At 42.3% G+C, this 23488-nt stretch overlaps 1 protein-coding gene across 1 annotated transcript; it reads left to right on the top strand.

Annotated features, from left to right (window-relative positions):
- The first annotated feature begins 6490 nt into the window (after nucleotides 1–6490).
- Nucleotides 6491–20181, top strand: LOC134632502 (probable polypeptide N-acetylgalactosaminyltransferase 8). The gene is made up of 11 exons (XM_063481234.1): nucleotides 6491–6665; nucleotides 7258–7591; nucleotides 7743–7909; nucleotides 8220–8406; nucleotides 9068–9265; nucleotides 9379–9493; nucleotides 9757–9942; nucleotides 10235–10372; nucleotides 10493–10585; nucleotides 19115–19285; nucleotides 20062–20181. Exons 1-11 carry the CDS (start codon nucleotides 6491–6493, stop codon nucleotides 20179–20181), a joined length of 1884 nt encoding a protein of 627 aa, XP_063337304.1.
- Nucleotides 20182–23488: the final 3307 nt, after the last annotated feature.

Here is a 23488-nt window from a genome sequence, read left to right as displayed (position 1 = left end):
CTGCTGAGTCCATGATTGGCTGGACCGTTCTGTCACAACGGGACTGAACGGACTCACGTGCAGGCTCTGAATAGAGAACACAAGAGTCTTTATTTACAGCAACACCAGGTGATCTATTTACAAAGTGGGGAAGGACGGGCTCCGGGGATCCACACACGAACGGGGGAAAAGACGCTGGAAGTCCACACACACTCCTAACGCCACACTCCATCCACACTCCACGCCTCACGCTCCTCTTCACACTCCACAGAAAACACAAAAGCTCACTCAGGGACTGGAACACTGTTGGGTGATGAGCCACAGGTGTGTTTGCGACCAGGTGCGTGGGCCAAGGGCAGGAGCCCACAGGTGACCTCCGCCCAGGCAGATGGAGGAGGGAAAGAGAGGGAGGGAGAGAGCAGGAACAAAATCAAAACAAAAACACATGTAGCCATACTGAGCCGACCGGGTAGGCACAGGGACCCTGACAGCTCCATATATTAAATGTCAGGGCTGATATATTAGCATAAAATACAACACAACGCAGGCAGGTAGAAGTCAAGCCGAGCAAAGGTGCCATCTTCCTGTCACAGTCAGCTGATCGGCCTAGGTACAATCAGGTGAAGAGACAGGCCAGCTGGCAAGACTACCAGAATTGCTGCCATTTCAACTGTGTACACTGCCAGTCCATCCGAAAAGCGTCTGTTCATTCCAATATTTTTAGATGGGGCCGCTATTCCAAACCCCTTAATTTCATTGTCCAGATTTTTAGCACCATCTGTGATCACATGAAGGGGTCTCCAATAACCATGAAGGAACCACAGGGAACACTACTGCAGGACACATTTTAAGGTCATACACATGACAGTCCTTAGCCCACTGATTCCCCACCTTTCCAAAATGATCCTTCTGACTTTTTCCATACTCCCAGCATTCCAAAAGTACCTCCTTTGTGGGATGCACGTCACCATGACCACCGAAATGAACCCAGTAATTCACAGATATTTGCTTCCTCCTAAGATCTAGAGGCATTTCCCCCATCTCCACCTGTAGGGCATTGACTGGAGACATTTTAAAAGCTCCACAGCACACTCTAAGGGAAAGAGCAAAAGCAGCTCAATCACTTGCTATAAGCTCCTGGAGCAAACCAATGTGCCAGGCTAGGGGAGTGTGGTTAAGGTGTTTTAATGTATATAGAAGTGGTTGAAGTTTATATGTTATTGAGCTATTTATAGGACTTGTTGCAAATCTAATTATGTCTATCATGTGTTATATTGTGGTTGATGTTTTCTCATGTGGACGTTTGTCACACAGTGGAAATTTGTGTATATCTTGTATATGGGTTTAATTCTGATTTTTAGTGTTTATTTATGAGTGTCATTTTATTTGCATGGTTTTATTCTGTTTCTATTGCATGGCTTTTAGTGTTTTATGTGACATGGTTTTTATCCACTGTGGACTGGCTGCACATGGGACAAATTAGCTGATAGGGACCACCTGCTGAGGCATGGGTGTGTCCAGAGGTGGCCTATCAGCTGTGTAAAGACCTTTTAAAAGCAGGCTAGTTGAGCACTGAAGGAGGGCGACCCCAGACTGGAAGAGGAATGCTAGATAGCCAGCGTGACACGGCGTCCCAGTTTGGACAGTGAGAAGGGCGACAGTGGGAGACGCTGCCTGTTATTGATCGCTGGGCAGAGGCACACCTCTGCCGGCATATGTGAGTAACGCTTTCCCCACTGTCGTATGCTGGGTGCAGCTGTGCTGGGAAATGGTTGCCATGGCTATAAGCCAGGGCCTCTTCCGGGACGAGTTTTTTGGCCCCTATTTGTGTATTTGCAGGGTGCTGACGCGAGGGGATCCATGGTGGCATCGCGTGGAGGATTCCGGTGCGAAATGAAAGCTGGGCTGGGATGTGGTGGGCCCAGTGAGAGGACAAGAGGGGGATAGGAGGCTCCTCCTCGTCGGCCTAAGACAGGGCTGGCATGGACCCAACTTATGCAAAGGAATTTCTGGCCTGCTGATGGACCCATAATGCATCCATGGTTGTTGGACATTACATCAGGGGATTAGAAAATTGTATTTTTATTAGTTTTAGCATTGGGTTTGTTTATTCTGGGGGGGTTTTAGCTGTCAATAACGTTTTTATCGTGTATGTTTTTAAGGGTGGTTTTTATTGGTGTTTTCTGGACTAGTAATAAACTGTTTCTGATCAGACCTGCTTCATCTCTGTGCCCTGGGTATCTGACTCGCTTAGTCCCCCTTGTATTTTAAAGAATCTTTCTTTTTAGCACGACATTCTGGCGCGACCGCTTTAGTGTCCCCGTTTGTTACACGTTCATGTTTTTATTTGGTTTCCTGACCCCCAGACTTGGTCTATTCGAGATGCTCACCTGAATCAGGTAGAGTGTAAAAGGAAGCCATTTGCTTTTTGAAGGTTGGATTCTTTGCTGTGTGTTGGCGTGTCAACATGTGTTCTCTCTAATAAAGGCTTCCATTTGATGGATACATTTTACTCCAGCCTTGTGACATTTCATCGGAAGTTACCCATTACTACCTGCCAAAAATGACATAAATGTATGCACTTACTTGATTACTAAAAGTCAAATGTAGTCTGGAAGGTTTCTAGGTGTGTAGTTGCCATCACAGTGAAGCCATTATTAAAAAATCTGTTGCATGTGACTCATGAATACTCAGGAAAGGATACCAGAAACAGAGATTCAATTCAATTTTATTTATATAGCGCCAAATCGCAACAACAGTCACCTCAAGGTGCTTTCTATTGTAAGGTAGACCCTACAATAATACATACAGAGAAAAACCCAACAATCATATGACCCCCTGTGAGCAAGCACTTTGGCGACATTGGGAAGGAAAAACTCCCTTTTAACAGGAAGAAACCTCCGGCAGAACCAGGCTCAGGGAGGGGCGGGGCCATCTGCTGCGACCGATTGGGGAGAGAGAAGGAAGACAGGATAAAGACATGCTGTGGAAGAGAGACAGAGATTAATAACAAGTATGACTGGGCGATATATCGAGTTTTTAAATATACTGATATGTTTTTTATACGAGATATAAGATGTGACAATATCGTTTATATCCATATAGTCTATGTTACGTCATAATCATACTTGTGGAGCCACAAGTTTGCCTCTCTTTCGTCCACTTTTGTCTCCACGCAGCGTTACTCTGCCTCACCTCTCTCCTTCACTGAACACAACTCCCCCTCCCCCATCACTTCACCTGCAGGCAACAACAAGATAGACACGGCAGCTATCAAAGAGGAGTCGGGCGGTAAAAAGAAAACATTTGGAGATTACTATTTTAGTGCTGGTAGCGGTAATCTCTACCACGGATGCATTTGGCAGTTTTTTCCCATCCAAGGTGGCCAAGAGCATTACGTGGTTAAGCATTGCAGAGCAGTTTGCTGTCTTTAGGAAAGCTGCTCATTTTAGTATTGCCCTTTAGAGAGTGGTAAGTGGGACTCTTGCGTTTGTCATAATATGGCATATAGTAGGGTGGACCTTGACGACTATTTCCCTCTTTTGTTACAGAATTGTGCCATACTGCTGCTGTCTTGTTTTGTTTTGTTCTGTCTTGTTTTGTTCTGTCTTGTCTTGTTTTGTTTTGTTCTGTCTTCTTTTGTTTTGTTCTGTCTTGTTTTGTTTTGTCTTTTCTGTCTTGTTGTGGCCTGTTGTCATCTTACAAACGTTTATGGACTGGCCTCCACTGACTCCTGGTTTTATGGTCTTTTACTCAGAATTGTTTTATATATTTCAATCATGCTTTTATAAAGAACTATAACTTAGGGTGTATTTGTTTTATTTATCTCTTTTACTAATTTGTTTAATGTTTTATGCTTTGTTGCTTTAGTGGAGGTGCAGCTGCTTGTTGAGGGGCTAGATACATGAGGTGGAATCCCCTCCCCGATGCATGAGAGTGTACACACTGGGCATAGGTAGATTGTACCATTTAGATTTCAGTGTGAGTGACAGTGAGGTTTGCAGTGGAACTACACGGGTGAGAAATGGGTAGCGCCCTTGGGCACTTCTCTCTGTAGGTTGCCTCTTCAAGTGGCCGGTCTCCACCGTTTTGTTTAGTTATTTTTATCGAGTTGTTATTTCACTAGGGTAGCACCGTGGCAGCGAGCCTAGTCATTTTAATCATTGTTTAAAGACAGATAAAGTGTTTTAAATTAACAGTCTTTCATTCTCAGCCCTGCTACCTTAAGAACTTCTCTGATTTTACAGTTCTATGCTTTTAGTAATTTTTCTTAATAAATTTTGATTTGTAAAGTTGATCTGCCTCAACTCTCCTGTTAATAACAAGCCTGTGGGCTTTGGTAGCTAGTGTAACATCTACACTCCTTCAGCCCTCCTTCACACCACCACAATCAGTCTCACATGAATTCAAGATGAAGTTAAGAAACTTTACAAGCATATAGCTGACACCAAAATTAAGGCACAGTTGAAAGACAGGGATGATGTAATATTTCACTTGTTGGTGATAAAGACGTCTCATAACAGAATCGCAACCACCATGACAGGCCCGTTGAGACACACCTTGGGTGTGCCTAAAGGTGGGTTGTGTCTCTAGATAAACAAAGCACAGAAGACCACAAAGGTAGTTTTGAAAGCAACATTATGCAACATTTACACTCTTTTACACTCTTTCACTTTGTCATGGTTCCCGGTCCTTTCGACCCAGCATTTTGTGTTTTTATGATCTGTTGCGTTATGGTGAGTTTGCTTTTGGGTCCTCTCCTGCCTGCGCATGGCCATTTCATGTATTAATTTATTAATCCTTGTCACTGCTTCCGTAGCTGTGATAAGATTCATTATGAGCAGCTGTTGTGGAGAAATCGCTAAATTGAATCCTTCGGCTAGTTCTTTCTTTCAAGGTTCAGCGAGGTTCCTGTAACTACACGGGTATGGGATTAGAACGATACCACCTTAAAATGAAACTGAAAAAAAATATTGAATCTGAAAAAAAAATTGTAACTGAAATAAATGTACTGAAAAATCTTGTATTGCAAGCGGGAAAAAAATGATAGTGGAAAAACGGTTAATTAAAACTGTACTTTTTTTGTTTTGTTTTTTTTGCTTGCAATTTTTCTTTCAGTTTCAGTATTTTTTTTTTTTTTTTTCCAGTTACATTTTAAGGTGGCATCGTTCTAATCCCATACACGAGTCCAACAAACAATGGCCACATAACCAAATAATGCCTTCAGAAAAGTATTTCTCTCTCTTACAGCGTAAATATTTCTGACCTTGTAAAAGTCTCTTATGTTAGCGTCCATAAACAGTCTTGAGCGTGTGCGCCTCTTGAACCACATGCAGAATAACATTACTGATGTTGATCCTGGACAAACATTGTTATGATGAAGAAGCGGCACCAACACGTCGATATCAGTTCATGATGGGCTTTATTGTTGTTACATCCAAAAGGATCTCTCCCTCGGTGCTGTAAGTGCGGTGGCTTATTAAAGCTCATTAAAATTACATCTCCCCGATCAGGTGATCCAAGGCACTGAAATTAAATCTCTGTAGCTCAGTTTTGTTCCCACAATTTTATCCGGGTGTTCCGGCCAACAGTCAACAGCCTCCATGCCTAAACTGCTCCTTTCCTGTGGCTTTAACATGCACCTGGGGTGATGTGACGGCTTCTAATGAACTAAGCATGACACAACAGTTATTGTATGCCATATTTTTTACTTTTCAATTAATGGAAAAGTAAAAAATGCAAATCAAAACCACCGAATCTCCTTTCAAACCGTGAATTTGAACAAGTGATAATTATTATGAATTATTCCATGTGTGAGCAGTGAATTTTCAATGAAAATCAATGAGGCTAGAAATATAGTATCTACTTTTTCTCCATCTGCATTAACCAGTGTTAAGATTCGTCTTCCTCCCTTTTCTCTGTACACTGATCTCTTTCTTTCTATTAGATTAAGCAGATTAATTAGCCTAAGAGATCTTAGCTCTTATTGTCTTATGTTGAATTCTCTACTTACCTTCACAAAACGGATCACATTTGGACTGACAAAAATAAAGTTTTCTACAGGAGTAACAGAACACAGCATCCAGTTTAATGGAATATTCAAGCCACTTTCTGTTATAATACTGTGAATGACTCCCTTTTAGTCCCGACGAAACGTGAGGGATACTTATCAAGTCTAAGATTTCTGGATTAAAGGCTAGTTGACTGGTTATTCAGTGGGGAGTTGTTTTTCAATTCAGATCAGTTATTTGTTGAGACACAAAAGAATTCCTAAAGACAGGGGATCTCTTTTATTGTCGCTTAGACTCACGCTGCTTAGGGTGGCTTGTTGCAGGTGCTGTTATTACGTCACATCGGGCATACCCGCGGCGGTGAGCGGTATTTACATCAGGAGTTATCAGCTAGTCGACCCCGTACAGTCAGTAGATGAGCTTACCGTGTGTGTGTGAGTGTGCTTCGGTGTGTCCTCTCAAGTGGGATTATTTGGCTTGAAGGTCGGTGTGTTATCAGAATGAGGGAGTCGTGGATGAAGCGGTTATTGTTTTTAGTGGTAGTTGCGGGGGTCATGCTGTACTTCGGCATCTCTCTGAAGAATGGACACCAACATAGCGTGGAGACGGATAAAGAGATGGACACACCGCGTATGAAGACCTCGTCCGACCTGGAGGAAAGCATCAGCGATCTAAGTGAGTACGGTCAGCTTTAAGTTTCTCTTTTCGATCGTTATTATTATTATTATTATTATTATTATTATTATTATTATTATTAAAAGCTACCCATATGGTTTATATCACAAATACAGATAATATAATACTAAAATTAAGTGAAATATCCATTAAGTTGAAAGGTAGTATTGCCTGCACATGTGCTGAAGATATGAAATTAAATCAATAATGTTCTATCATTTATTAGTAAAATTAATTAATTAATTTAAAAAAGACATTTATGAAAGAACCCTTCCTGTGGCTATAAAAAAAATAATGAATGGTTTATTTTGCAGTTTATTATTGACAAATGAGATCAACTTCTAACACAAGTGTATGTCCCTGTCCTATAATTGTGTGTGTGTGTGTGTGTGTGGGGGGGGGGGGGGGGGGGGGGGGTTGTAGCATTTTAACGTTTTGTTATGGAGTGGTTTTTTTTTTGCTTTTCTTTTTATCGTTCTATATGCATGTAAATCACTGTAGGAGTTATGAGAAAATGACTGTATGTATCTAAGGAGATTAACCTATTCCAATTCCTTGAACATGTTTTTGCTCATGTTCTTTTGTAATGAAGAAAACATACTCAGAGGTTTTGAGAAAAAGCAGGATGCCATGCAGAAAATGTTTGAAGAGGACAGAGAAAAGCAAAGAAAATCTACAGAGGTCCAAAAGCAATCAGAGAAGCAGAAAGAAAATAAATCCAATAATCAACCGCAAACAGAAGCAGCACAAATGAAAAAGCCTAAGAAACTGTTCCCTAAGTCATACTTATTTGCTCAGTGGGGCGCAGATCTCTCTGAGGATGACCAAAGAGAGGCTCAGAGCCTGTATGAGAAGTATGGGTACAATGTTTTTCTGAGCGATCGCCTCCCTCTGGATCGACCTCTTCCAGATACCAGAGATCCTCGGTACAACTTTTATTTTTTATGATTTCAATCTTTCATTATCTTTCATGTACGTGCAAAGACAAAAATCCAATCCAAATTCTTTTCTTGCTAAAATGTTTCATATTTCTGATCAAATACAGTGGTATTTCATATCATTCTTTTTAATAAATAGGTGTTTGAAAAAGAGTTACCCCAAGGACCTGCCAAGTCTCAGTGTGGTGCTCATCTACCTGGATGAAGCCCTGTCTGTTATCAAAAGAGCCCTGCGCAGCATCATCGACCGCACTCCTAAAAACCTGCTGAAGGAGATAATAATGGTGGATGACCATAGTTCTAATGGTAGGTTGGTTATAAAGAAAAATAGGGCCTCATATCTCAGTCTCAACCTATTAGTCATGCAGATTATTGCAAGTCAGTCCAGGTTTCTAAGGTACCTGTTGTGTTATGTGTACGCATCTCATTTTGCTTTACTGTTCATGTCTGTCAATTCAAATAAATCATCAAAAGCTGAGTGAAGATCATCATGTCACATGTTTGGGAAGGGTATTCCTGTTTGGATGGTTTAAATCCATATCTGTGACAGACTGGTATCTCTGTCTTACCCAATCTTCCTGCAGAGAAAACCTTAACTTTTTTTTTTTCAATTCAGAAAATCTGAAGGGTGACCTTGACGTGTACGTGAAGTCGCTTGAGCAGGAGAACCCTAATCTCCGTATTGTGAAAGTGAGGCACAGTGAGCAAAGGGGTCTTTCTTCTGCCAGAGTATCCGGGTGGAGGGCTGCTACTGCTGACGTGGTGGCCATCCTGGATGCACACATTGAAGTCCATGAGATGTGGTAGGTGTTATATATTATGTTTTCTTCTATAATGATATTACCACATAGTAATATAGAACATATCAATGCTGTCTTCATGAGATTAGTTACAAGTTTACCAAATATAAACTGCCATCAGTGATTTGAGGCCATAGATGTGTCAAAGTCTCACGACAGATTTGCTGAGAGTAATACGTTTTTCTTTCTCACATACAAACACTTTACATGTCTGGTGATCTAAAATTGGCAACTGTCCAGTGATTTCAACTACTTCCTGATGTACAAGTCACAGAGCAGCTTTACTGGGACAATAAAAGACTTGTTGCACTGTACTGGTGGTAATAATGAAGATGCTCAATCTTTTATGTCAAAGACTTATTTCTAAAACAACAAACTGACAGACTGTTCCAAGCGTTTCCGTGAGTTAAAAGGTGAACGGGTGGGTGTAGCATTTAAATTATAAAAGACATCAAGTGCATTCAACATTAGATTCAACAGCTGGGTGTGTGCTTCCATTGCACTCAAAAAGGGTGTGACCTCATAGTTCCACCTTATACCAGCTGCCATGGTCAAACTGCATAGTGTGATTGAAGAGTATTGACCCAGACATGTCAGCAGTTAATGAAATGTACACATTAGTTGACTAACTTTACCACCTTTTCTTTTCCCCTCCTTCATACAGGGCTGAACCTCTGCTGACACAGATTAAAGCTGACAGAACTGTGGTGGTTTCCCCGGTGTTTGATAAAGTCAATTCTGATGATCTTAAGGTTACTACATATCTTCCCAATGCACAAGCCTTCGACTGGGCTCTGTGGTGCATGTATGAGAGTTTTACACCCGAGTATTACAAACTTAATGACGGTTCACTGCCTGGGAAGTAAGTTCAAGTGAAATCAGTGTTTAACCAACATAACAGCCATATTAACTCTATCATTATGATCTAATATCAATGTACAATAGTTAAAATAGAGTTCTCTTCTTTGACTTTAGGAGCCCATCTGTCATGGGAATCATGGTTGCTGATAGAAAGTTTCTGGGGGAAATTGGAGTCCTTGATGAAGGAATGAAAGTGTATGGTGGAGAAAATGTTGAGCTGGGAATTCGTGTGAGTAAAGACCACAGAGTCATAAAATTCTCTTTAATAGTAAAGCAAACATAAGTGTGTTTTCCATCAGATTGGATAGAATATTTGTGCAGATGGACCTTCTGGATTTTGTTATAACCACCACAGGTGTCCTAATCTGCAGGTCATTTAAAATGGCTATAAACATACCGTAGAAACTGAAGGTGCAGGTAGCAAGTAAATGAATTGCATTATGTAATACAAACGATTAATGACTGATCATAAAGGTGCACTTTTTCATGTAGGTATGGACATGTGGAGGCAGTATTGAAGTTGTTCCATGTTCCAAGATCGCCCACATTGCAAGGGCCCACAAGCCCTACTCGCTTGACCTGAGTTCTCCCATGAAGAGAAATGCCCTCAGAGTTGCAGAGATCTGGATGGATGAATACAAGCACAACGTTTACTTGGCTTGGAGTTTGCCATTTGAGGTGTTTTGAGGCACTGACACAAACAGCAAATTATGTTTTCTTTAAGATTCAGTAAAAGATTCAGTAAAAGGACTAGATGTTACAGTCCCTGACTCAGTGATGTACGTAGATGATCTACGTACTGTAACATCTACATACATGATGCAAAAATCATTGGTTAATTAATAGTTTGGTGAGGCTTTGAGTGTTCTTAGCTCTTTTAGCATTGATATTCGAGGTAAAGCTCTCTTTGATTTCTTCCTCAGTCAAATTAAACTTTAAGTTGATTGTTTGTTTGGTTTTTTTTTTGCAGAATCATGGAATTGACATAGGCGACATTTCAGAGAGGAAGAAACTCAGAGAAAGGCTGAACTGTAAACCTTTCAAATGGTACCTGGATAATGTGTATCCTAAGCTGGATCCCTGGGACGACCTACTCGCATATGGAGGAGTAAGTTTACTTTTCTCTGATGCTTAGTATGTGTGGTAGAGAGAAGTCTTGCTGGACGTGTGGTACCTTTTGTGTTTTAATGATTTGCCTGTATCCCTCATAATGTTCTCTTAATGACAGATGAAGAACCTTGATGCTGACATGTGCATAGACCAGGGTCCAGTACCAGGCCACACACCTATTGCCTTCCACTGCTACTACTATGGACCTCAAGTAAGTGAAGCACTTTATAATCATCTTAAGAATCATGATTATAAGGCAGTGCAGTCATAAAGTAAAAACAAACAAACATAAGACATCAAAAAGTGATTTAATCTGTTAGCGCCTACTGTATCATTTTTGATACGTATTTTTGAGTTTTTGAGACCACCAAAAAAAATCCTAAACTAATTGTAGAACACATTTTTAAATAGAGCTCAGTTGTGCAACTTCATATTTAATGTTTCAGAAAGTTCAATAAACACTCCATTTCAAAGATTTTGAATTTTCTGGCAATTATTTAAGGGTTCAAGCTTTAAAGGGTTACATTTGAGTATTTTCGTCTCCAAGCTTATCTCTTTGTTAAGCTCAGGATTGTTTACAGTGCAGCTGGTATTTGTAGATCACACCCAGGATGTCTCTTTCTAAGCACAAGCATTTGTGGATCTAAAATTTCACCATCAAAGCAAACATCGACTGTGTCAAACTGGCTTTACAGCCTCCAAGTTTTATGTTGGTGCATCAGCTCAGGGTGTCTCAGAGTGGTTTCAGGTAAGATCACGACCCAAACACAGGACTTCCTGTTTACAGTGAAAAATAAACAGTAACCTGCAGAAAGGTCTCAAAACGTGATTCCGGAAACTCTCCTTTCCTTGTTCCTGGCAAAACCTGACATAACGTTTAGTTTAACATTTTTCTCAGATGAAGGACAAAGATAGCTTTTCCTCAGACCCAGGACTGTACTGACTGTGACTCAACGATCCAGCGTAGACTGAAGTCCAGCCGCTCTGTTGAGTAGTGAGTTGTTGACAAGCATCGTCAGTAGCAGCAGGTGAATCATGAATGACGGCAGGTGTGGCTGGCTTTAGCGTTTTAGTGGAATGTCTCAGGCCTGGTATTACCTGTAAACCAGCACACCAGGCCATACACACACACATATAGAGGGAAGAAGGGGAACATGACAGAAACATGACAAAAAAGCAGATCAACCTGCGAGGACTGACTCACAGGGGTCCTGCACCATGGATGTCATGATCCAACATGAAATTGATATAGAGTTCTAGTGTAACATCCTGGGGTGTCTGAGGGAGAACATTCAGCACTGACCTCAGTTATGACGAATGTCTTTGTTATATCCAGTACTCAGCAACCCTGTTGTCATTTGTTAGCCTTTTTAACATCCTAATCTCATTTGACCTTTGTCTCTCTCTTTCTTTCTAAGTACGCATATTATCGTGGAACGGGTGAGCTCTACATTGGTGGCATTAAGTCACATATAAACAACGACAACCGATGTTTAGCTGACATGGGCACAAATAAAACTGAGCCTGGCCTGTACAACTGTAAAGAGGCTGTGCAGAAAGGAATGGGGATATACTGGGACTTCACTCAGGTACTACAAAGTAAAGTTGTTTTAATCCAGGTTTTGTGGAACAAAATTATTGTTTGCTGCATCTCAGAACAGGTTGAATGAACAGTGTTGGTCTTATAACTAAACAAACTGGCAGAATTTTTAAACACTTTGCTTTTTTTCCAGGGCAAAGAACTGAAGAACAGACAGACAAAGAGATGCCTGGAAATTATTAACCAGAAACTTCTAATACAGGAATGTACAGGTCAAAGATGGCAAAGTAAACAGATAATCAAACCCTTTTAAAGTGTGTTTGAGCTCTGCTCACAGGGCAGGGATTTGTTACACCTGGGTGCTCTATTGAAGACAATACCTTTACTTTTGCTTCCAACATTTTTAATGTTAGTACACACTGTACAGCAAATCCATCTTCACATATTCTGTCCCAGTAAAACTCATGCTTGGAAATTAAGATTATAAAGTTTTGCTTTAGTTATTAAGTTTCAGCTACATTTGAGACCATAAAATAATATTTTTTAGTTTAATTACACGTTTGCTCTGTCTGTTAAAAGTTTGAAGTACTTGAGTTTCCAGTAGTTCAACACATTATCATTGCAACACATGGATAGAAAACATCAGGATGCATTCCTGGGAACAGAGGTCTTACTATTTTGAGGTATAGAGTTCTCTGGAAAGTAGTGCATCATAATGAAAAACTGTAATACAAACATTTTCCTTACAAATGGAAACGTCATGACTGTTTGCCTGAATTACATTTTTGTTGCTACTGTTTAAACAGTCTTGCAATCTTCAGCTTTAGTAATTAACTAATCTTAAAACAAAATACATCTTCACCTTTGTCATGTCTGGTGGTTGGGGTTAGTATGCTGCAATACACCTGATTAAGATTTGTGTGTAATACCTCAGTTTATTGAATTACTTATGGTGTTATTAGTGTCTGGCTTGCACTCTGGTTTGTACTCTTGCTCTGTCGGCGCTTTTTTTTTTTCTATCAAGAAAAAATAGACCCATGTTTGGGCCTTTGTTTCAGTTAGGTTCACAAAATTCTCATCATTGAAACTAATGTGTTTACATTTTTCTTCAAATGTTGGGAATAAAAGGAACTTATGAAAGCATCGGTTTAACTCAGCATAGACTGTGCTGCAGTTACAGAATTCATTCATTCATTTATTTATTTTAATTAAAGGGTTGGAATAGAAGAAAGATTCATTGATGAGCTTATCTCGATGCATGCTCAGTCATCTAAGTAAGGAAATCCCAGAAGGTTGATTCCTTTCATTTGGATGTAATGCTTTCAGTGAGAGAAATGTTTCTTCAGTCATCTTCAGACTGAACATTAAGTTCAGTCAGCAAGTTGAGAGGATACAATTGTAATATGCTTTCTCCTTAATTTACACTGTGCTGAATAAAACAGATGTTTCTTTTTCCTTATGTTGGGTGAACTCATATAGCTTATCATGCACTGTGGATGGGATAATAACTTTCTCAGACTTACTTCAGATGTGACCACCACAAATAAACTGTGACAAACAGATGCCTGAATACACCTGCTCTGTAATAAACATTACTTTTACTTTTATTTGGAGGATCGGTGGGCTGCAGCATTCTTGACTTTGGGAATAGCTGTCCTACAGGATGTCAACTGATGACAGATCATGTAGGGTGTGTGAGAAGAGTCATGTGAAATGTCAGTGCATACCTTTGTTGCATACGCCTCCTGTCCGTGAACTATGTTACTGAGTAAGTTTAACATAAATGTATTAGACAGCTGTGGTTAGCTTTGCATTTCTAATCTACAGCTATGATGCTCAGACATCAAGTAACGAGACAACAGAAGTTACAAGTTACCCAAGCAATTAACAACAGCCAGTAAATTGAAGATCACAATAAATTTAAAGTGGGTGCACACAGCAGCTGTCTATTTATTGAGAAGTACATTAAAAATGAAGGTGTTACATCAAACTTCAGGTGTTTTATTAAAGGAGCTGTGCAATCAGTGCATAGTAGGATTATCTGTGCCTGTAGAAGTAAGATGGCAAGGCCACGTCCAGACTCCTTCCTAACTGCTCCGCACAGACTATGCACCTTATTAGCTTTTTATTTATTTTTTGCTTTGTTTTACATTCCAAAATCTTCTGCTTTTATAGTTTACGACAGCAGATCGCTTCTCAACATTGGTAACAAGTTTGCACATGTAATCTTTGACACTGACAACCCGTCTTGGCCAACTGAGATATTACGCTCCGCGGACAACAACAATGCTCACCTGAGGCGAAGAACAAAGAAGCGCCGGGAAACTTGCTGGCGTTTGGAACAGACTGAGACAGCAGGTGCGTTGCAGACATCTGGATGGATGAATACAAGCACAATGTTAACTTGGCCTGGAACATCCCATTTGAGGTGTTTTGTGCGATTCACACAAACAGGAAATTATTTTCTTTAAGGGATATTTCATTCTTCTGTTCACAGAGTCATGAGGAGGTATTAGGCTTTGAGTGCTTTTTGTGTTTTGAACATCGAGATTTAAGGAAAATCTTTCTTCAGATTCTTCCTCAGTCACAACCATGTGCGTTTAAGATGGCGCCGAGTATGGCAGCCTCGTCGCGAGCTCCCCCAAGCAACAGCTGTTTTTTGTGTTTAATTTTACTTTTTCTTTATTTTTTCACGAGTAGCACATGTCTCCTTGTGTACGACCGACAAACCTTACTGGACATAAAAGACGGACTTTCTCATCACTTTCCGGAGTTCAAGTTTTGCAACACGGACCCTCCGTTTGCAGACCCCCCATTCATCTCACCTGAGACGCCTTTGTTCTGGGCCCGTGGAGGCCGCAAACGCCGACGCAGAGGGAGAAGATCTGGCGTTCTGGTTCGACTGAGACGGCGCACTAACAGACCACCGTTACCCAGTTTATTACTGGCTAATGTGCAGTCTCTGGAGAACAAGCTGTGCGAGCTTCGGGCACGGATCTCATTCCAGCGAGAGATGCGGGACTGCTGCGTGATCTGCCTCACAGAAACCTGGCTATCGGACAAGGTACCGGACTCCGCAATACAACTACCGGGGTTCTCTGTGCACCGCGCGGACAGGTCACAGGAGCTTACTGGGAAAAGCAGAGGCGGTGGTGTATGTTTCATGATCAACAACAGCTGGTGTGATTATGCGAACGTGCACCCGGTCAAATCTTCTGCTCACCGGACCTGGAGTACCTGATGATTAAGTGCCGGCCATTCTGGCTACCGAGGGAATTCACAGCAGTGATTATTACGGCGGTTTACATTCCCCCACAAGCCGACACTGACCGAGCACTCAGGGAACTGTACAGCGCGATCAGCAGTGAGGAAACCGCACACCCAGAGGCGGCGTTTATCACGACCGGGGACTTTAATAAGGGTAACCTGAAGAAAGTCTCACAAAAACTCCACCAACACATCCATTTCAGCACTCGTGGAGACCGGCTTCTTGACCACTGCTACACCTCTTTCCGGGATGCATACAAAGCCCTCCCCCGCGCCCCATTCGGCCAATCAGATCACCGCTCCATCCTGCTCCTGCCCGCCTACAGGCAGAAGCTGAAACAGGAAGCTCCAACCCTGAGGGCGGTGCACCGTTGGTCGGACCAATCGGAGTCTACGCTGCGGGACTGTTTTGATCACGCGGACTGGGAAATGTTTCACGTGGCTGCTAAAGACATTGATGAGTACACAGACTCAGTCTGCGGATTCATCAGAAAATGCGTGGAAGATGTCGTCCCATCCAGAACAGTTAAATCCTTCCCAAATCAAAAACCCTGGATTAACGGAGATGTTCGCACAGCACTGGCGGCACGGAGCACCGCTTTTGCCTCCGCGAACACATCTGACTACAAACACGCACATTACCAACTCCGGAAGACGATCAAAGCAGCCAAACGTGAGTACAGGGACAAGGTGGAGCAACATTTTGACAACCCTCGGAGTATGTGGCAGGGACTAAACACGATCACAGACTTTAGAGGGAAAACCAGCACACCGCAGACCACGGCCTCTCTGTGTGAGGATCTGAACGTATTCTACGCTAGATTCGACACAGCGAACACCACGAGACCGGACAGTGTGCGCACCGCGGATGACGTCAGTGCGCACACTGTGTCTGAGGAGGATGTGCGGAAGTGCTTCAGGAGGGTGAACGCACGCAAAGCTACTGGTCCGGACGGGATTCCCGGCCGCGTCCTCAAGTCATGCGCGGCTCAGCTGGCTGGAGTGTTTACACACATCTTCAACCTTTCCCTCTCTCTGTCTGTAGTCCCAGCCTGCTTCAAAATGGCCACCATCGTCCCTGTACCCAAATCCTCCACAATCTCCTCATTGAACGACTGGCGACCCGTAGCCCTGACCCCCATCGTGAGCAAATGCTTCGAGAAGCTGGTCAGGGACTTCATCTGCTCTGCACTACCCGACTCACTGGACCCTCTACAGTTCGCATACCGCCACAACAGGTCCACTGATGATGCCATAGCCCTGACACTCCATGCTGCCCTGTCACACCTGGAGAAGAGAGACACGTATGTGAGAATGCTGTTTGTAGATTACAGCTCAGCATTCAACACCATCGTTCCCTCGAAGCTGGACAGGAAACTGCAGGATCTAGGACTGAGCAGCTCCCTCGGCAGCTGGATCCTTAACTTCTTGTCTGACAGACGCCAAGTGGTCAGACTGGGCAGCACCACCTCATCCCCCATCATACTGAACACTGGTGCTCCACAGGGGTGTGTACTGAGCCCTCTCCTGTACTCACTCTACACCTACGACTGCACGGCCACTAGAAACTCCAACATCATTGTGAAGTTTGCGGACGACACTACAGTGGTGGGTCTTATTACCAACGGTGATGAGACGGCCTACAGGGAGGAGGTCAGCGCCCTGACCCACTGGTGTCAAGACAACCATCTCACCCTCAACGTCGCAAAGACAAAGGAGTTGATAGTGGACTTCCGGAGGTGCAGAGGAGTACACACCCCCATCACCATCAACGGCGCCGCTGTGGAGAGAGTGAGCAGCTTCCGCTTCCTTGGTGTACATCTGGCTGAGGATCTTACGTGGTCAGTACACATAAACAAAACAGTGAAGAAGGCGCAGCAGCGCCTCTTCTTTCTCAGGAGACTGAAAAGATTCGGCATGAGCCCCCGCATCCTCAGGACCTTCTATCGCTGTGCCATTGAGAGCATCCTCACTGGATGCATCACCACCTGGTACGGCAACAGCACCGTTCACAACCGCAAAGCTCTCCAGAGAGTAGTGCGGTGTGCTGAACGGATAATTGGAGGTGAGCTTCCCTCCCTCCAAGACATCTACAGGAAGCGGTGCCTGAGGAAAGCGGGGAGGATCATCAAGGACTCCAGTCACCCCAGCCATAAACTGTTCAGACTACTTCCATCAGGAAGGAGGTTCTGCAGCATCCGGTCCCGTACCAGCAGACTGAGAGACAGCTTTTTCCATCAGGCCATCAGACTGCTGAACACTTCATAGACACCTCACCTTCACTACTGGAACTTCAACATTATGCACTCCATACTGTATATAAATACCACTGTTTTGCACATACCAACCTCTGTATATTTTATATATCTTATTTTATTGTTTACTTTATTTCATCATCATCATCATCATCATCATCGTTTATTTATATAGCACTTTAAAAACACACAAGGCTGACCAAAGTGCTGAACAATAGAAACATAATAGATACCATAAGAATAATAAATACGATAAAATAATAAACATAGCGAAAACAATAAAATATAAGTAAATACAAGTCAGTCAACCACTGAGTCAAAAGCTAGTGAATAAAAATGCGTTTTCAATCTAGATTTAAAAACCAGCACTGATGTCGATTGCCTAATGTGAAGAGAAAGATTATTCCAAAGCTTAGGAGCCACAATAGAGAACGCTCGGTCTCCTCTCAGTTTCAGCCGTGATTTGGGGACTGAGAGCAACAGCTGCTCAGCTGACCGGAGCGAACGAGTGGGGACATAGGGCTTCAGCAAATCAGACATATATGCAGGTGCCAGACCATTTAAAGATTTAAAAACCAATAAAAGAACTTTAAAATGAATCCTAAATTCAATTGGAAGCCAGTGCAGGGAGGCCAGGACCGGAGTAATGTGCTCAAATTTCCTTTTACCAGATAAAAACCGTGCCGCAGCATTCTGTACTAGTTGCAGGCGTTTCAGAGTGCCCAGTCCAACCCCTATTAAAAGGGAGTTACAATAATCCAAGCGTGAAATATGTTTTCATTTGTAAAACATGTATAAAACATGTATATACATACTATATACACACTCAAACACACACATGTAGAAAAACATATTTAGTATACACATTCAGTAATGTATATACCTTTACATATTGTACATATATTTATTACTTTTTAGATTAGCCATTTTTATATTTTGCTTGTTTTACATTATTGTATTTTGCACAACTCTGTTGCTTGTGAAGCTCGCACACAAGAATTTCACTCACATGTACTGTACCAGTGTACCTGCACATGTGATGTGACAATAAAAGTGATTTGATTTGATTTGATTCTATGAACCGATTCACATCTTTTTCTTTGTTCCTGCAGAATCACGAAAGTTTAAATAAAATCAAGGAAACCAAAAGTCAACCATTTTTAAATCTCTTTGTTCAATTCAAGACTGCCTCTACTGCGTCTGGTATTTTTAGATCACACACAGGATGTCCCATTGTAAGCACATGCATTTGTGTATGTGCAGTTTCACCATGGACCACAACTCAAACATCAGCTCCATTAAACTGGCTTGAAGAGAATTATTTTGTCCACAGAAACACAAAGTTCCTTAAACTGAAGTTCTTTCTTTGCTACACACTGGATAAGCTCCAGAACCATCACAAAGGTACAAATGTAAAACAAATGAATGGGACTTCCAGAGAGTGATGTTTAACTTTGCAGTCCTGCTGGAAGCAGTCCATTATTGAATAGGGAAATATTCCTCAAGGAGGGCGGAGCCAAATACAGATTAGGTGTATTTACTATATGTGTTAACAGACATACATACATAAGGTACAGATGATCATCCCCTGTGGACTGAAACCGTGTTGTCTGTGTCATTTGTTTGACTTTTTTACATCTTAATATCATTTTGACCTTTTTCTCTTTTATCTTTTAAGTTCACATATTATCGTGGAACGGGTGAGCTCTACATTGGTGGCATCAAGTCACATAAGTACAATGACAACCAATGTTTAGCTGACATAGGCACAGAAGAAACTGAGCCTGGCCTGTACAACTGTAAAGAGGCTATGCAGAAAGGAATGGGGATATACTGGGACTTCACTCAGGTACCACATAATGAAGGTTTTTTTAAGCCCTGTTTTTAAAAGTTGTGATAAGTGGAGCACAGTTATTGTTTGCTGCTTCTCAGAAGGGGTTGAAAGAGCACCGTTTGTCTCATAACAAACTGGAAGTTACATTGAGATTCATTAGGAATACAACCGCGCTTACACACACAGGTGTTCACAACTGAGTACCTGTTTGTACACAGGTGCCTAAACAGGTACTCACAGACACACACCATCTTGGTTGGCTGCTGCCTCTAAACATATCATGCATTATGTATGTTGCTCGGTAACATTCGATATTTATTATTTACTGTTACTCATGATTATGTTGGTTGTTGCCGTGATTTCCCTACTGTGTTGTTTTGTTTTTGCTTGTTTTTTTTCCCCCAGCAGGTTATCCAACAGATTTTCAGTGTCTTTTCCCTCTATCCCTCTTTTCCTCCATTTTTCTTTCTCTCTCTCTTTCTATTAATTCTCTTCCCAACTTTTCTACTTCTTTCTCTTTCCCATCCCCCGGTTCTCTCTGTTTTAATTGTAATAACTTAAAAGTAAACATAACTAATAATAATGAAGATTGAATAAACTATAAAAGTCAAGTGGCGTAATGATCCACTTGGGAAAATAAATCTGGTGGGCATTTTTTCTTGTCCTTCAGACAATAATTCTGATTGCTACAGATCTGGACAGGGCAGGCAAAAAATGAAATGAAATAAAATAAAATAAAATAAAATCAACAAACTGGCTGAATTTATAACTCGTTGTGTTTTCTTTCCCAGAGCAAAGAACTGAACAACAGACAGACAAAGAGATGCCTGGAAATCATGAACCAGAAACTTCTAATACAGGAATGTACAGGTCAAAGATGGCAAAGTCAAAACATAGTCAAACCCTTTTAAAGTGTGTTTGAGCTCTGCTCATAGAGCAGTGGATAAATTACACCTGGATGCCCTCTTGTGGACATTAATTCATTTTGTTTAAAATATTTTCAATTTGAATGTTTTTTAAAGAAAACTACCCTATAAGTGAAAATGTGATATGTTTACTTTTTAACTCATATTTGCTTCTTTTTTTTTCAAACACTCGATTACTTGGAAATAGAACTTATGAAAGAGGCTAATGTTTGTTTTAAAACTCCGTATAGGTTCATCCCAGAATAGACTGTGCTGCAGTTGTAGAAAGAACTCCTCGTGTTGCCAGGTTAGCATACATAGATATATAGACAATAACATCGAGCTCTATAATAGCTCATGAATTTGTAGGATTTTTGCCAGCTTTTCTGTTGTTTTGTTTTGATAGAAAACAAATTATCATTTTTTGTGAGAAGCGAGAAGAAAGCGTTAACTCATGGCGATGGGCGGAGCAACACAGTTCTCCTGCAGGGTGCTTCTAGTGGTAGATGTGGCAAAGTGGAGGGCATGGCAGGAGCAAGACACAGTCCTGCAGTCTGCAATGACTCGAGGATCGACCCTGCGCTGCCTCCACCAAGCTGCTACTGGGGTTAGCAGCGCAGGGATGTGGAAGGACTTCTGCCACAGGTGTAATGCATGTTCCTCTCACAAAGGGCCACAGTGTCATGTTTTGCTGTATAGCAGGCAGGATAGAGGACCCAAACGCAGGACTCATACACAGGGAATGAACTCAAAACAGCAGCTTTACTGCTGGGAAAAAACTCTTACACTAATTCAGAAAAAAACAAGAAACTAGAAACATGAAACTCAAACCAAAAAACTAAGAAACTAGGGAACTAAACTGGGAACAGAGAACTAGGAAATGCCTGGAGAACGGAGGAAACACACACAGCACAGAGAGGGTGTACAATAGTATGACGCAACAACGGACAGAGGAAAACACAGGTCTTATATCCACAGGGAAAAACAAGGGAATCCAACACAACAGGAGAGCACAGCTGGGAGCAATCACACATAACTGTCACGGAAGCCGGTGTGTTTATGATGCGGACCTAAGAGCGGACATGGAAGAAACACAACTTAGGTGTAACAAAAAGCCAGCTATTTATTTGGCTGATAGGGAAAAAACACAAAACAAAAGCAAGACGAAGTGGGACAAACTAAACTAGAAACTAAACTGGGAACTATGAAAACTATGACATGAGAACATGGACATGAACCCGAACAGAAAAATGACAAAATCTAAGACCTGACATGACATTAAGCAATACTAATAGACGACCTGACACTGAACAGAGTGAGACAGAGGACTAAAATATGCAGGAGCGTAATGAGGGAAGTGGAAACACCTGGGGAAATACAGCTGTCACACATGAACATGAGGAGAGAGACACAAGGGAAACCTACATAGACGAGGAGATAACACATGAAAAACAGAAAAAGTCTCAGTGGTGAAACATAAACTAGACTAAAACTCAACTAAATCCTAATAATAACAACACAAGAACTTCATATATTTCCAATATAACATAAGCATATAACATAATCAAAAATACAAAATAAACTCAAAATGCTGGATCACAGACTCAGACCCTCACAGACCCTCACAATAACGAGATGTGGAGGAAGCAAAACTGAAAACATAAACAAAGGACATGAAACTATAAAAGTAAAACAGGAAGCGGGGGACAGGCACAGAGATGCGGACTTCACAGGCAAGCACAGCTGACAGGTGGAGACAGAGCAAACATGGAGCACAGAGACAAGAGTAACTAACAGTGATGGGGAGACATGACTGACTGGGGAGACACAGGAGATGAAGGAGCAGAGAGACCAGGGTGACTTGAAACGAGGAACACAGGAACAGCACAGAGACAGACAGACTGAGGGAGGAAGAACTACGATCACTAAGAGCCTAAGAAATAAAGATAATCGAAACCATGAATAACAATAATGAAAGAATATTAAAGCAAAAACACAAACGTGACACACGGGATCAGTCCCATGCTTAGCTTCAGCAACAACCAGCAGGAGCACCAATGGAGCGAGTAGTTGTGGACGTCCTGAGCCCGTTTCCCAGGCAAAGACTGCCGCTGATACATTAGTGGAGGGGAGTACCAGAGACCCTTCACAGCGATCATGGGCGGAACTTCAAGTCCAGGGTGATTGCTGCCATGTGCGAACGCCTTGGGATTAAGAAGACCCGTACCACCCCACTCCACCCTCAGGGCAATGGCCTACTAAAGAGGAGAATGGCCCAGCAGTTAGCTATTCTTACCTCACGAAACAGCGTGACTGGGACTACCAGACTCCGCCCAATGAACGCCAGCACTGCTTATGCTAGGGAGAGCGCTGAGGACCCCTGCTGAGCTGGCTTTCAGGAAGCCCACTGATGCACCGGAGGCGCCACCAGGCCTGGACTATGCGAGGAAGCTGCAGGACCAACTGGACTCCGCACATTCCTACGCCCAGGAGCACCTGGCAAAGGCAGGAGCACCTGGCAAAGGCAGGACTGTGCCAAAAGAGAAATCTCAACTAAGGGGAAGCACTTCCATGCTGGAGAGCTGATGTGGGTCTACAGTCCAAAGAGAAGAAAAGGACAGTGTCCAAAACTGGATAGCAGCTGGGTGGGGCCCTGCAGTGTCCTGGAACAAGTTGGTAAAGTGGTTTACATGGCGCAGTTGCCTCCTAGAGGGAGGAAAGTGGTGCTGCACAGAGACTGAATGGCCCCTCATAGAGGTCATTCTTTTCCTCCTTTCCTTGAGGGATGTATGCGAAGTCCCAATACCCCTGCACAGATGGACTCGCAGCAGGTGCTGCCTTCCCTTTCTTCAGGTTCTTCCCCTCAAATCCCTATAACTCTTTCTATTCTCTTTTGCAGAATACCCCCACAAGGCACAAGGACCTTGAGAAACGTATCCATGCTTTTGTGACCTCTAGATTAGACTACTGTAATTCCCTTTACTTTGGTCTCCACTCCGCCCTTCTTCATAGATTGCAGCTTGTATAGAATGCTGCAGAACGCCTTCTGCCTGGAACCGCAAGGTTTGCCTCTATTACCCCAGTCCTTGCTGACCTGCATTGGCTCCCTGTCAAATACCGCATTGAGTTTAAAATTCTGTTGCTTACCTTTAAAATGATAAACAATACCGCGCTGTGCTACCTCACTGAACTCCTTAGTCCATATCCCCCTAGGAGAGTCCTAAGATCAGGACAATTACTCTTACGGTGTGTTCACACCGAACGCGATAGGCGCGAGCGAAAACGCCCCAAACGCCCCTAATTTGACGCGTGC

The sequence above is a fragment of the Pelmatolapia mariae genome, linkage group LG7, assembly GCF_036321145.2.
Source record: "Pelmatolapia mariae isolate MD_Pm_ZW linkage group LG7, Pm_UMD_F_2, whole genome shotgun sequence".
In the NCBI taxonomy this organism is placed as follows: Eukaryota; Metazoa; Chordata; class Actinopteri; order Cichliformes; family Cichlidae; genus Pelmatolapia; species Pelmatolapia mariae.
Note: the sequence above shows the minus strand (reverse complement) of the source record. Positions and strands in the feature narration are given on the sequence as shown.